The sequence below is a fragment of the Lolium rigidum genome, chromosome 2, assembly GCF_022539505.1.
Source record: "Lolium rigidum isolate FL_2022 chromosome 2, APGP_CSIRO_Lrig_0.1, whole genome shotgun sequence".
In the NCBI taxonomy this organism is placed as follows: Eukaryota; Viridiplantae; Streptophyta; class Magnoliopsida; order Poales; family Poaceae; genus Lolium; species Lolium rigidum.
In genome coordinates, this window is record NC_061509.1 from 245,540,060 (window position 1) to 245,555,126 (window position 15,067).

The following is a 15,067-nucleotide window of genomic DNA, read 5'->3' on the forward strand; positions in this document are numbered from 1 at the left end:
TTAATTATCTGGAGGAATGGATCGGTGGAAGAAGCAATCACAAATCTTTTGTCGAAGTTATCCATTACTGCGGTTGGCTCATTCGACCAGATTGCAATTATAAATATTAATTCAGATGGTGTAATTCAGCTATCTTTGTGTATTTTTTGGGATTGGAATAATTGAACGAGAGGGGAGTTCGTTCAGAGGTAATTCATGCAAGGTTTATGAGGGAGTGGATGATCACGTGATCATTGAAGCTTTGGTGTTGCCTGATGCGGTTTTGTCTGCGGCTTCAAGGGGTTTTAGACAAGTGACCTTCGAAGTGGATTGGAATTCTGCTTCCAATCCTGTGTCAATGCTCGTACACGCTGCATTGAAATCATTGATTACTTGCCTAACTTTGTCTGTCCTTATATTGTTGAGTGCAAATTTCACATGACAATATGCAGATGTGTCATAGATGTGAAATAGCAAGGAAAGGAGGGGGCATCCGTTTAGCGAGGACGTGGGTGTAGAGTGGGAAGCATCTGCAAGCACCAGAATCTGGCTATGCTCAGGGTATTTGAATTTCAGTTAGAAGACAAGTTTATGAATTATGTCAAAAGTGTCATGAAAGCATCTGTCGATCGCAGTGACATATACATGTATGAGATGACAATGTGTGAGCAATGCAGGTGTAAGACGCAAAAGGATAGATACCCGTGGACAAAGAAGCAGGGGATCTAGCTTATCAACAGTTTCAACATGGATACTCACCCGCTTTTTGGGGATTCACTTTACGAGTTTAAGGACCCGAAGGGTGCGCAAGAGTTATGTGAAGTTGTTGTTTAAGAACTTGAAGATTCATATAGATGTTATCTGAATTTGTGTATGTCCCTTTCTGAGGTTCCTTGAGATGAAAATGAATTCAAAATAACGATATATCCTAAGAACTTGAGCCTGCTTATTAATTATTTATTATCACCGTGTTTTCATGCTATATATGTACTTAGAAGGAGCATCCAAGCATTACTTGTAGTCCACCCGTCCCGTTGGTTCACGTGCCTTCAGTTTTGCTAGTCATATTTTGGCTTTAGGTTGTCTTAAACTGATAAAGTAAACTAAATTGGATCCTGCCAACCCTCGGGCTGCTATCCTTTTTTTCTTGAGGGAATCGCGAGATTTATTAATTCAAAACCGCCGAGTTACAATCAGCCATAAGGTTGTGAACTAAAAAGGCCGGTGTCTCAGCATACCAAGAAACCGACTTCTGTTGTAAACTCGCAAACTTTATTTGCCGTCTATTTGGTGTTAATGGACATGTGAAGATATGCCTTAATAAAGCTATGCCATAGTTTGTTTTTGAAGGAAAAACACTCCCATAATGGTGTATGGGGGAGCAAATTATGAGTCTTCAAGAAGCAACAATTATCAAGTAGGATATGCAAGGCAAAGGTATGGCCATGATAGGTTTTCCTTTTACCGGTATCAAGGTGGTCGTTGAGAAGCCGGGTTATACGATAAATAACCACACTATCAAGAGGAGTTTCGGTTGGGTAACTTGATCACATTATCTTAGGGAGCTTAATCCTTTGCATATTTGCATCCTCTAATTCTTGTTGTTTATTGGTGTTTCTCTATGTGAGGTTTTTGAGCTTGTTGCTAGATTTTCAATAAGCCCAAGTTCATCGGAAATGAAATACGTATGTATCTTCTATTGCATTTTCAAGTGTGGACGTTTTTACCGGTTCCTGGGTTGGAGAGGTTGGAGAGGTTTCACTTTTAAAAATGTTTCAAAATATCCTGTGGTAATTCCTAATATTTTTATTGGGGTTCTATTCGTCGTTATATTTCCAAAAAAAATTGATTTTCAGCTTAATTGGAGTTCGGGAACTTTGTGAAAGTTCAGTTCTTTCGAGAAACTGCAGTTTGAGGGGTTATGGCGAAATCGGCGCAGAAACCGGCACCCCGCTGGAATTGTTTGGTGCCGCTGGATTGCTCCAGATTGCTCTCTTAATGATGACTTGGATGTTGTATTAATTGCCTTAAGGGCCTAGCTTTATAAGTAAACTCAACCCCATAAAAATATATGATCAACTCAAAAATACTTTATTTGAAGTGAGTTGTTTAACGGTAATTGCCAAAAATCATTTTGTTTAAACCATAGTGATATATTGATTTATGTGTGTCTCATGCCACTGGCGTATACCATGGATAATGTTAACAACTCCGCTGGCCTTTAAACGATATACCAAAAAAGAACTCTCAGATTTTGGCTATGAGTTGATTAAACGTTAGTAATAGTAACGTTATGACGGTAATTTTTTTAACTCCTCTGACCGCTATGATAAATCGTTAAACCCCAAAAGGTCACCAATCAACAAGGGTTCAAAGATGATTCACAGAAGGTTTAAGAGCACTTGTACGGTCATACCCGCTGGTACGACTAACCGTACCATGTGTCGGTAGCTTTGTCTTGTCAAACATAGTATAAATTGTGAAAGCACCCATGGCATTCAAGAGACACATGAAGAGAAAACACGCATTCCACCACCATAGCCAAATCCAATCTACAACGAAGCCCTATCGCCGACGCCATCAACTTCACCGCCTCATCATCATCACCACATCCATCCTCTCTCTCTCTCTCTCTCTCTCTCTCTCTCTCTCTCTCTCTCCCTACTTGTAATCTTGATTCATTTACGGTTGGCGATATTGTAAAACTACTTATCATTCATATCTTGGAGATGCATAATAGAATGTTTATGATTGTTGATATAATCATAGTGAGTAGTCACCTAGCCTTGCAATATCTGGTGCATCTATTTTACGTACGGGATATTGTGTAGTACGTTCATCAAGGTCCATTTCTAGTCTCTGATCTTCTTGCCTCGATCTTAAGGTTTGACAGGCACCCAAACCCGCAAAGATCGGTAAACGTATTGTGAGGTTTGAGTACAATAGTGACATGATCCAACGTTGTGTTCAAGTGATAACATTCATGGGTTGGTAGTGTTGCTATCTTCTAGGGAGTAACAGTGACGTCAGTGATCCTAATTCTGTTAATTGTCTGATTTATGTTAATACCAAGAGTTTGTGTGTTGCGTAGGAATTCGAGGCAGATAACAGATCCATAAATACTGTGACATTATCATTACGGTGTTCTTATGACCCATCACCTACATTATATGAGTATCTTTATTTCAACATATTTACACATGTGAGCTTTATTTTATCGTTGAATCTCATTTACTAATGCACAACTGCATGTGAAACCTTAGGCCCTTCCATATCTCCGAATCACTAATACAAAAACACACAAGAAAAACGTTGACCTGGTAAAGCAAACACTAGACGAAAACTAGAAGTGTTGTTCGACTATTACACCAAAATCAATCTTTTCGTGGATTCGATAAACCTAGATCTCTGGGGAAAGAATTTCAAGTACTAAAATATGTAATCTGGGTCCAAGATATCATGTAGTCAGAGTCATGACCGCACAACACACATATTTAATGTAGTTAGATTCAAGGAAGAGTATAAGTATCTTTGCTATTTTGTTATCATGCAATTGCAGTTCACAAAATAAATCCATTTTGATGGAGAGGTAGAGGTATAATGTTGAATAGTGGCAACATCCTCTATTTCTAGAAACTGCTTTGATAGAGAAATACCCCTTTTTATATGATATTTCCAGGAAGTGGATATCACTTTAAAGCAATATGCTTAGAATACTCTAATATTCAGTTTTGAAGAAGATTGCATATTTTTTTCTTGAATAGTGGAACTATACATTGTAGGTAAAGCTACAAAGAACCATTTATCTTATAATGGTGATAAAATTGTGTGGAGTTTAAATAAGAACAATATTTCCTCAACCAAATCAGTGTATAAGTATCTGGAGAGATTCCTTTGGTCCAAATTATAGTAGATTTGGAAAACAAAGATTCCTATTAAGGTTTAGTTTTCCTATAGCAAGATGAAAAATGCAATTTTGACTAGATATGATATGAAAAGGAGAAAGTGTCCTCGCAATCCTAGTTGCTCCTTTTGTCATCAGTTGGAAAGGAAGGATCATATGTTGTTCATGTGTTCCTCTGTGAAATTTTTATGGGGTATTATTGTTGTTGTTCTTAAAACTCCTACCCTTCTTCGATTTGGCAAACCATGTCTATGTTTTATGTTTTCCGTCCTTGGAAGAATTTTTTTTGTACTTTGCTCATTGTTGCAGTCTGTTGGTCTATTTGGACAACAAGAAACAAACTGACTTTTGAGAAATACAAGTTGAAATCTCTTGTGTCTATTATTTCCACTGTTGGTGCTTTGCTCAAATATTGCGTAGGGCTTTACAGGAAGGAAGACAAAGAAGCAATCCATACCGGCGTGTGCCAGCATATGTAGATAACAAGGGAATGATGAGAAGCGATGCAACAAGATTTTCAGCTTCATTTCCTCTTGCTTGTGTCTTGACGATTACTGAAGGGTGGTGGATGTCCTTTTACATGTTGCCTAATAAGTACTAGTAGATGGTTGTTTGCTGGTGTAGTCGGTCTTTGTTTGTTGAACCGTTGAACTAACTTGGGTTGTTTTGAGGTAGCAAGTTTTTGCTCCGTAGGGGTGCTCGAGAGAGAGCATTCACATCAGGTTTCCTGCTACTGCACCAACCCGCTCTTCCCTTTTCCCTTTTCCTTGAATTGCTTTGTAATACAATCGTTTCTGTTGAGTGTTTAAGGGAAAACAGTGTGAGCCCGGCTGGAAAACAAAACAAATCCACGAAGCCGTGTGATCTTGGATGGTGAACAACTTCAAGCTAGATATAGTTAACGTTGAATCCATAATAAAAATTTATCACCAAAAGGGAGTCCGAGGAGATGTCTCGTAAATATTCTCATCTAGCTACATCGAATTAGTTTCATGCATTGCTTATGAAGAAAGTGAATGCTCAGAATATTACTTGAATGTAAGTACTTACTTACTCCCTCGAACTAAAATCACGCTAGTTTCCTTCATCGGTCCCTCTCAAAGGCCTATGCCTAGGAAACTACTCATACATATCAACTTCAAACATGAATCAAATTACGGGCAATTACTCCTATAAATAAGGATAATTGGAAGTATGTTCCATGGATATATTAGTTGCAATTTGTGTGAGAGAGTTATGGAGAAGTTACGACCATGGTAGATGGCTCAACTAGGCCATGCTAGCATGCGTCATGTGTAAGTTGTCTCAGGCTTTCATGAGAGAGGGTTGTGGGGTGGAGGGAGAGGCCGAGGGTGGGAGGGAGGGAGCACGCGGATAGGGTGAGAGCACAAGTGCGGAGGGAGATAGGGGGAGTGAATGCAGGGGAATAAAATAGATTTGACATGTGAATCAAGAGGGTATCAACTGGTCCGATAAAGATTCCCGTAGCATGTTATTCCCGCAACGAACCCTTCTTACTCTATGCGTAAATTTCTATCCCACCTATTGAGGGATGTAGAGAGTAGTACCTTATGTTATTTTGGCTTGCTATCTTTCCCAGCGTCATGCTAAACATTAACACAGAGAAATGCTAGAATTTTGGTAGCACCTAGCCGTGCTTCTTCAGCACTAGCAATGTTGCAAGGGCGTGTACCACTAGCCAAAGGAATGAATAATTTGGTTGCATGTGTTTTTGCACGGTGGAGAAAGTATGTTTCTTCCATACATAGAGTATGGTGCAATATAAACCAATCTGAAATTCTTTATATCTGAGACGACTCTCTAGCGGCTGACCATGCCTGCAATTAGCATATCTTCTAGAACGGTGACCACCAGGGCCCAATATCCCCCCTCTCTCGTGTGCCTTAATGCTCTCAAGCATAATATATTCCCCTTGTCTTCTCTTACTCAACATGGCCATGGACGATCCGCTCCCTCCTCTTATATATCTCCCTAAACCAAGCGAAATGCGGGGCTGATGTGGTTGGCCACGCTGGCTGATGTCTACGGGTGCTTCTATTCTTGTAGACAGTGTTGGGCCTCCAAGAGCAGAGGTTTGTAGAACAGCAGCAAGTTTCCCTTAAGTGGATCACCCAAGGTTTATCGAACTTAGGGAGGAAGAGGTCAAAGATATCCCTCTCATGCAACCCCGCAACCACAAAGCAAGAAGTCTCTTGTGTCCCCAACACACCTAATAGGTGCACTAGTTCGGCGAAGAGATAGTGAAATACAAGTGGTATGAATGAATATGAGCAGTAGTAACGGCGCCGGAAAAGTGCTTGCCGACGTGCGGTTGATGGTAGTAATATTGCAGGAAGTAAAGATGCAGTAGAAACAAGTAAACAAGCAGCGATAGCGATATTTAGGAACAAGGCCTAGGGATCATACTTTCACTAGTGGACACTCTCAACATTGATCACATAACAGAATAAATAGATAGATGCTAGACTCTACACCCTCTTGTTGGATGATGAACACCACTAACCGTGTAGGATTACACGAACCCTCAATGCCGGAGTTAACAAGCTCCACAATATTCAATGTTCATATTTAAATAACCTTAGAGTGCATAACAGATCAACATAACCAAACCAAGTACTAACATAGCATGCACACTCGTCACCTTCACACTACGAAAGGAGGAATAGATCACATCAATACTATCATAGCAATAGTTAACTTCATAATCTACAAGAGATCACAATCATAGCCTACGCCAAGTACTACACGATGCACACACTCGTCACCATTACACCGTGCGGGAGGAATAAACTACTTTAATAACATCACTAGAGTAGCACACAGATAAATTGTGATACAAAACACATTGCAATCATAAAGGGATATAAATAAGCACTTCACTATGCCATTCATAACAGTGAATAAGTATTCTGTGAAATATAGCCTAAGAGACCCACACGGTGCACACACTCGTCACCTTTACACACGTGGGACAAGGAGTCTCCGGAGATCACATAAGTAAAATCCACTTGACTAGCATAATGACATCTAGATTACAAGCATCATCATATGAATCTCAATCATGTAAGGCAGCTCATGAGATTATTGTATTGAAGTACATAGGAGAGAGATAAACCACATAGCTACCGGTACAGCCCCGAGCCTCGATGGAGAACTACTCCCTCCTCATGGGAGACAGCAGCGTTGATGAAGATGGTGGTGGTGTTGATGGAGAAGCCTTCCGGGGCACTTCCCCGTCCCGGCGGCGTGCCGGAACGGTGACTCCTGTCCCCCGGATCTTGGCTTCACGATGGCGGCGGCTCCGGAAGGTTTTCTCCGGTTTCGTCGAACGTGTCGGGGTTTTCGCGACGGAGGCTTTAAATAGGCGGAAGGGCAAGGTCGGAAGGGGTCCGGGGCCACCGGACACTAGGGCGGCGCGCCCCTCCTCGGGCCGCGCCGCCACCATGTGTGGGCCCCCGTGGCCCCTCTCCGGCGGTTCTCGGGTGTTCTGGAAGCTCCCGGGGATTCTAAGATCTTCGGTGTTGATTTCGTCCGATTCCGAGAATATTTCCTTACTAGGATTTCTGAAACCAAAAACAGCAGAAAACAGGAACTTGCCCTTCGGCATCTCATCAATAGGTTAGTTCCGGAAAACGCATAAATATGACATATAATGTGTATAAAACATGTAGATATCATCAATAATGTGGCATGGAACATAAGAAATTATCGATACGTCGGAGACGTATCAGCATCCCCAAGCTTAGTTTCGCTCGTCCCGAGCGAGTAAACGATAACAAAGATAATTTCGGAGTGACATGCCATCATAACCTTGATCATACTATTGTAAGCATATGTAATGAATGCAGCGATCAAAACAATGGTAATGACATGAGTAAACAAATGAATCATAAAGCAAAGACTTTTCATGAATAGTACTTTCAAGACAAGCATCAATAAGTCTTGCATAAGAGTTAACTCATAAAGCAATAAATTCATAGTAAAGGTATTGAAGCAACACAAAGGAAGATTAAGTTTCAGCGGTTGCTTTCAACTTATAACATGTATATCTCATGGATAGTTGTCAACATAAAGCAATATAACGAATGCAATAAGTAAACATGTAAGAATCAATGCACAGTTGACACAAGTGTTTGCTTCTAAGATAGAAAGAATAGGTAAACTGACTCAACAATAAAGTAAAAGAATGGCCCTTCGCAGAGGGAAGCAGGGATTAAATCATGTGCTAGAGCTTTTTAAGTTTTGAAATTATATAGAGAGCATAAAAGTAAAGTTTTGAGAGGTGTTTGTTGTTGTCAACGAATGGTAGCGGGTACTCTAACTACCTTATCAACCGGACTTTCAAGAGCGGCTCCCATGAAGGACGTTATCTCTACCAGACAAGGTAGATCATCCCTCTTCTCTTTTGTTTACACATGTACTTTAGTTTAGTTTATATTTTTTTGATTTTTTAGATGACACTCCTCCCAACCTTTGCTTTCTCAAGCCATGGCTAACCGAATCCTCGGGTGCCTTCCAACAATCACATACCATGGAGGAGTGTCTATTTGCAAAATTAAGTTGCTTACTGATGAATCAGAGCAAAACATGTGAAGAGAATTATTAATGAAGGTTGATTAATTGGGGGCTGGGAACCCCGCGCCAACTCTTTTTGCAAAGTTATTGGATAAGCGGATGAAGCCACTAGTCCATTGTGAAAGTCTGTCCGAAGTAAATGACAAGATCGAAAGATAAACACCACATACTTCCTCATGAGCTATAAAACATTGACACAAATAAGAGATAATAGCTTTTGAATTGTTTAAAGGCAGCACATGAAGTATTTGCTTGGAATGGCAGAGAAATACCATGTGGTAGGTAGGTATGGTGGACACAAATGGCATAGTTTTTAGCTCAAGGATTTGGATGCACGAGAAGAATTCCTCTCAATACAAGGCTAGGCTAGCAAGGTTGTTTGAAGCAAACTCAAGTATAAAACGGTGCAGCAAGACTCACATATGAACATATTGTAAGCATTATAAGACTTTACATCGTCTTCCTTGTTGTTCAAACACCTTAACCAAAAAATATCTAGACTCTAGAGAACAATCATGCAAACCAAATTTTAACAAGCTCTATGTAGTTCTTCATTAATAGGTGCAAAGTACATGATGCAAGAGCTTAAACATGATCTATATGAGCACAACAATTGCCAAGTATCAAATTATTCAAGATATTATACCAATTACTACATGTAGCATTTCCCGTTTCCAACCATATAACAATGAACGAAGCAGTTTCAACCTTCGCCATGAACATTAAAAGCTAAGAACACATGTTTTCATACGAACCAGCGGAGCGTGTCTCTCTCGCACACAAGCATTTATTCAAACAAAAACAAAAACAAAAACAAACAGACGCTCCAAGTAAAGTACATAAGATGTGACCGAATAAAAATATAGTTTCAAGAGAAGAAACCTGATAAATTGTTGATGAAGAAGGGGATGCCTTGGGCATCCCCAAGCTTAGATGCTTGAGTCTTCTTGAAATATGCAGGGATGAACCACGGGGCATCCCCAAGCTTAGACTCTTCACTCTTCTTGATCATAGTATATCATCCTCCTCTCTTGACCCTTGAAAACTTCCTCCACACCAAACTCGAAACAAACTCATTAGAGGGTTAGTGCATAATCAAAAATTCACATGTTCAGAGGTGACACAATCATTCTTAACACTTCTGGACATTGCCCAAAGCTACTGGAAGTCAATGGAACAAAGAAATCCATCCAACACAACAAAAGAGGCAATGCGAAATAAAAGGCAGAATCTGTCAAAACAGAACAGTCCGTAAAGACGAATTTTAAAGTGGCACCAGACTTGCTCAGATGAAAATTCCCAAATTGAATGAAAGTTGCGTACATATCTGAGGATCACTCACGTAAATTGGCAGATTTTTCTGAGTTACCTACAGAGAATTCTGCCCAGATTCGTGACAGACAGAAATCTGTTTCTGCGCAGTAATCCAAATCTAGTATCAACCTTGCTATCAAAGACTTTACTTGGCACAACAATGCAATAAAATAAAGATAAGGAGAGGTTGCTACAGTAGTAACAACTTCCAAGACACAAATATAAAACAAAAGTACTGTAGTAAAATAAACACATGGGTTATCTCCCAAGAAGTTCTTTCTTTATAGCCATTAAGATGGGCTCAGCAATTTTAATGATGCTCACATAAGGATGAGAGTTGAAGCGAAAAGAGATCATCAAGAAGCAAATTCAAAACACATTTAAGTCTAACATGCTTCCTATGCATAGGAGTTTTGTAAATAAACAAGTTCATGAAGAAAAAAGTAACAAGCATAAGAAGATAGAACAAGTGTAGCTTCAAAAATTTCAGCACATAGAGAGGTGTTTTAGTAACATGAAAATTTCTACAACCATATTTTCCTCTCTCATAATAATTTTCAGTAGCATCATGAACAAACTCAACAATATAAGTATCACATAAGACATCTTTATTCACACACATAAAAGTATCATTACCCTCCACATAAGCATAGTCAATTTTATTGGTAATAGTGGGAGCAAATTCAACAAAGTAGCTATCATTATTATTCTCATCATCAAATATAGGAGGCATATTGTAATCATAATCAAATTTATCCTCCATAACGAAGCGGTACTAAAAGACCAATATCATTATAATCATCATAAATAGGAGGCAAAGTATCATCAAAGTAAATTTTCTCCTCAATGCTTGGGGGACTAAAAATATCATGCTCATCAAAGCCAGCTTCCCCAAGCTTAGAATTTTCCATATCATTAGCAACAATGGTGTTCAAAGCGTTCATACTAATATGTTCCATAGGTTTTTTAATTTTCGCATCAAACCATCCATGTCTTAAATCAGGAAATAGAATAAGAAGCTCATTGTTGTCCATTATGCCTAACTAGTGTAAACAAGAAACAAAAAGATGCAATTGCAGGATCTAAAGGAAATAGCTTCGAGCACACACACAACGGTAACAGAAAAGTACTTAGTTACCTGGGACCGGAGTATGAGTGCCTTTTACCTTTCCTCCCCGGCAACGGCGCCAGAAAATAGCTTAGTTGCCGGGATCCGGTGTGTGAGTGCCGTTTACCTTTCCTCCCCGGCAACGGCGCCAGAAATTTGCTTGATGTCTACGGGTGCTTCTATTCTTGTAGACAGTGTTGGGCCTCCAAGAGCAGAGGTTTGTAGAACAGCAGCAAGTTTCCCTTAAGTGGATCACCCAAGGTTTATCGAACTCAGGGAGGAAGATGTCAAAGATATCCCTCTCATGCAACCCCGCAACCACAAAGCAAGAAGTCTCTTGTGTCCCCAACACACCTAATAGGTGCACTAGTTTGGCGAAGAGATAGTGAAATACAAGTGGTATGAATGAATATGAGCAAGTAGTAACGGCGCCGTGAAAAGTGCTTGTCGGCGTGCGGTTGATGGTAGTAATATTGCAGGAAGTAAAGATGCGAAGAAACAAGTAAACAAGCAGCGATAGCGATATTTAGGAACAAGGCCTAGGGATCATACTTTCACTAGTGGACACTCTCAACATTGATCACATAACAGAATAAATAGATAGATGCTAGACTCTACACCCTCTTGTTGGATGATAAACACCACTAATCGTGTAGGATTACACGAACCCTCAATGCCGGAGTTAACAAGCTCCACAATATTCAATGTTCATATTTAAATAACCTTAGAGTGCATAACGGATCAACATAACCAAACCAAGTACTAACATAGCATGCACACCTGTCACCTTCACACTACGAAAGGAGGAATAGATCACATCAATACTATCATAGCAATAGTTAACTTCATAATCTACAAGAGATCACAATCATAGCCTACGCCAAGTACTACACGATGCACACACTCGTCACCATTACACCGTGCAGGAGGAATAAACTACTTTAATAACATCACTAGAGTAGCACACGGATAAATTGTGATACAAAACACATTGCAATCATAAAGGGATATAAATAAGCACTTCACTATGCCATTCATAACAGTTAATAAGTATTCTGTGAAATATAGCCTAAGAGACCCACACGGTGCACACACTCGTCACCTTTACACACGTGGGACAAGGAGTCTCCGGAGATCACATAAGTAAAATCCACTTGACTAGCATAATGACATCTAGATTACAAGCATCATCATATGAATCTCAATCATGTAAGGCAGCTCATGAGATTATTGTATTGAAGTACATAGGAGAGAGATAAACCACATAGCTACCGGTACAGCCCCGAGCCTCGATGGAGAACTACTCCCTCCTCATGGGAGACAAGCAGCGTTGATGAAGATGGTGGTGGTGTTGATGGAGAAGCCTTCCGGGGCACTTCCCGTCCCGCGGCGTGCCGGAACAGGTGACTCCTGTCCCCCGCATCTTGGCTTCACGATGGCGGCGGCTCGGAAGGTTTTCTCTGGTTTCGTCGAACGTGTCGGGGTTTTCGCGACGGAGGCTTTAAATAGGCGGAAGGGCAAGGTCGAAGGGGTCCGGGGCCACCGGACACTAGGGCGGCGCGCCCCCTCCCGGGCCGCGCCGCCACCATGTGTGGGCCCCCGTGGCCCCTCTCCGGCGGTTCTCGGGTGTTCCGGAAGCTCCCGGGGATTCTAAGATCTTCGGTGTTGATTTCGTCCGATTCCGAGAATATTTCCTTGCTAGGATTTCTGAAACCAAAAACAGCAGAAAACAGGAACTGGCCCTTCGGCATCTCGTCAATAGGTTAGTTCCGGAAAACGCATAAATATAACATATAATGTGTATAAAACATGTAGATATCATCAATAATGTGGCATGGAACATAAGAAATTATCGATACGTCGGAGACGTATCACTGGCATCAGGGCCAAGTTAGCGGCAGGGCCGCCACGTCTAGCCGCAACAACATGGACCCTAGTGAGGAAGATACTTAGGGTTGGAAAGGTGCATGTCACTAGCGATAGACTTAGGGGTGGGTGTGAAGGTCACCGGTGTCGGAGACGATGGTGGTGCTCAAGGCAGAGCATGGAGGCGAGGAATGCAGCAAGGTCAAGAGTTGTCAGGAAGGTCATAATCTTTAGAGGAGATACGAGATGGAGGTGTCAGTTTTGCCATCTTATGTCTTATGTGTCCTAATTTACCACAAGTGTCACGGTGCGCTCATTAAGCTTTGTAGCAACGTCCATCACATGTAACCACAAAAGCATCAACCTTGAGCATCCGTAGATCGAAGCGATGTATGTCTGGTTGAAGGAGAACACAAGTGCAAATACGCAATGTAACCATACTCCTCACCCGACAACTACACCTTTATCGTCACGCGTTGACGAGGTTGTTAAAATAACAAGCACACCCAAAAGTGTATCCTACTTAAATAAATTGACACTAAAGCATGTAGATATGGTTATTACCTAATATTAATTGGAAAATACCTATACTCTTCCCGAGCGGCACACGTCCATCGCGCATGGCTGGAGGAAATGATGCGGCGTAAAGGAGACCCCACCTGGTATCTTATATCCTCCCAAACTCTCCCCTCCATTTGTTCTCTCTTTTTTTTTGTTTTCTCTCCCCTATTTGTGCTCTTCCCATCTCTCTCACTGGGCACGCCGCCGCCGACCATACCACGCTGCCCCACCAACTAACGTCTTGTTGTCGTTCCCCTCCAGCTAGTTGTTGCCCCTTTCATCGCTCGCTTGACGACGCCTCCCGCGGCGATTTGCTCTTGTGTGGGAATCGGCGACGATGACACGGTGGCGCCACGAGAGGACCGCAGAGCTCCTGCAAGGGGGCGACAACCGCGGTTGCAGGCACATGGGCCAACGGTCGTGAAGGTGCAGAGGGTAGTCGGAGAAACTTCAATTAGCATCCATGTGTTCATGCGAGGATAAGTGGATACTGAAAGGGAACACTGCCAGGGTGGTGGCAAGGTGCTGCTACAACATGGCGGGGCTGGATGCTCCTATCGGGGGGGGGGTAGGCAACATTGTTGCTGGCCAGAGTCGAGACTCCGGTGGTGATGCCAACGTTTGTGCGCGATGTGTCGACGGAGGTCTCGCCGGAGTTTACAGCCACATGCGGTGGACAAGCACGGATCTTTAGGTTGGTGGTGAGATTTTCTGTGCGGTAAACGCAGGTGCGCATGTGGTTGCTCGGGTGGTCCCGTTTTTACATCACGTGTACGCTTCCAATTGGACGGCGGAGCTTTTTCGCCTCGATCCTCTCGAGAACGCTCAACACCGTCCATATTAACTTACAGCTGTACTCCAGTTAATCTCTTTAATTATGGATACATGGATACAAAAAATCTCCTTAAATGCACTACCAAAAGATCTACTAGAACTAATGTAGATATATGATACAATTAATAGTATCTTTAAATGCACTGTCCAAGAAAATCTCTATAAATGGTCCAGAGTCAGTCCCCAATCTCACCACACCATCTGACATTTTCCAAACCCAATCGACTTGAAGGCAGGATCTAGCCGCGGCCTGGCAGCCATGACGAGGATGAGCACCCTATTCTTTCTCCTCGTCGCCGGCGCAGCCGTCCTTCATGCTGCTGCCGCGCTCGATGCAACCGTCCCTGACGCCGCTGCTGCTGCCGCGCCCAGTGCAGCGCTTGACGGGAAGTGGAAACCGATCACCAACATCACCGACCCGCACGTCCAGGACCTCGGCCGGTGGGCTGTGGTGAAGCACACGTGGGTGTACAACGACGGGCTCAGGTTCAGCAAGGTGGTGAGCGGCGAGATGCAGATCGTTGACTTCGGCATAAACTACCGGCTCGACGTCGACGCGCTGAGGATGAACGACGCGCACGCCATGTATAAGGTGGAAATGTTCGAGCAGGACTCGCCGACGGTCACCACCCGAAAGCTTGGATCCTTGGTCCCGGCCAAGTGAGCCGTCGACGTTGAGTGTTTTTTTGTGTGTTGTTGTTGTAATAAGACTTTGGAAGTTTGAGGAATATATATGGTCCTGAGCAACTCCTGCTCGCGCGGGGGCAACATGTTTCTCATGATCTTTCTACTGCTGTAGTCCTCCGCTCGAGATCTTAATCGATCCCCTCCCGTCAAGATTTGGAAGTTTCTTCACCTGATCTTGTGCTTAAGATGAAACAGGAGAGAGATCTTTGTGTTCATCC

At 42.2% G+C, this 15,067-nt stretch overlaps 1 protein-coding gene across 1 annotated transcript; it reads left to right on the forward strand.

Moving 5' to 3' along the window:
- Positions 1-14,421: 14,421 nt before the first annotated feature.
- Positions 14,422-14,826, forward strand: LOC124690728 (cysteine proteinase inhibitor 8-like). Its single transcript, XM_047224078.1, has one exon. It carries the CDS (start codon positions 14,422-14,424, stop codon positions 14,824-14,826), a length of 405 nt encoding a protein of 134 aa, XP_047080034.1.
- Positions 14,827-15,067: the final 241 nt, after the last annotated feature.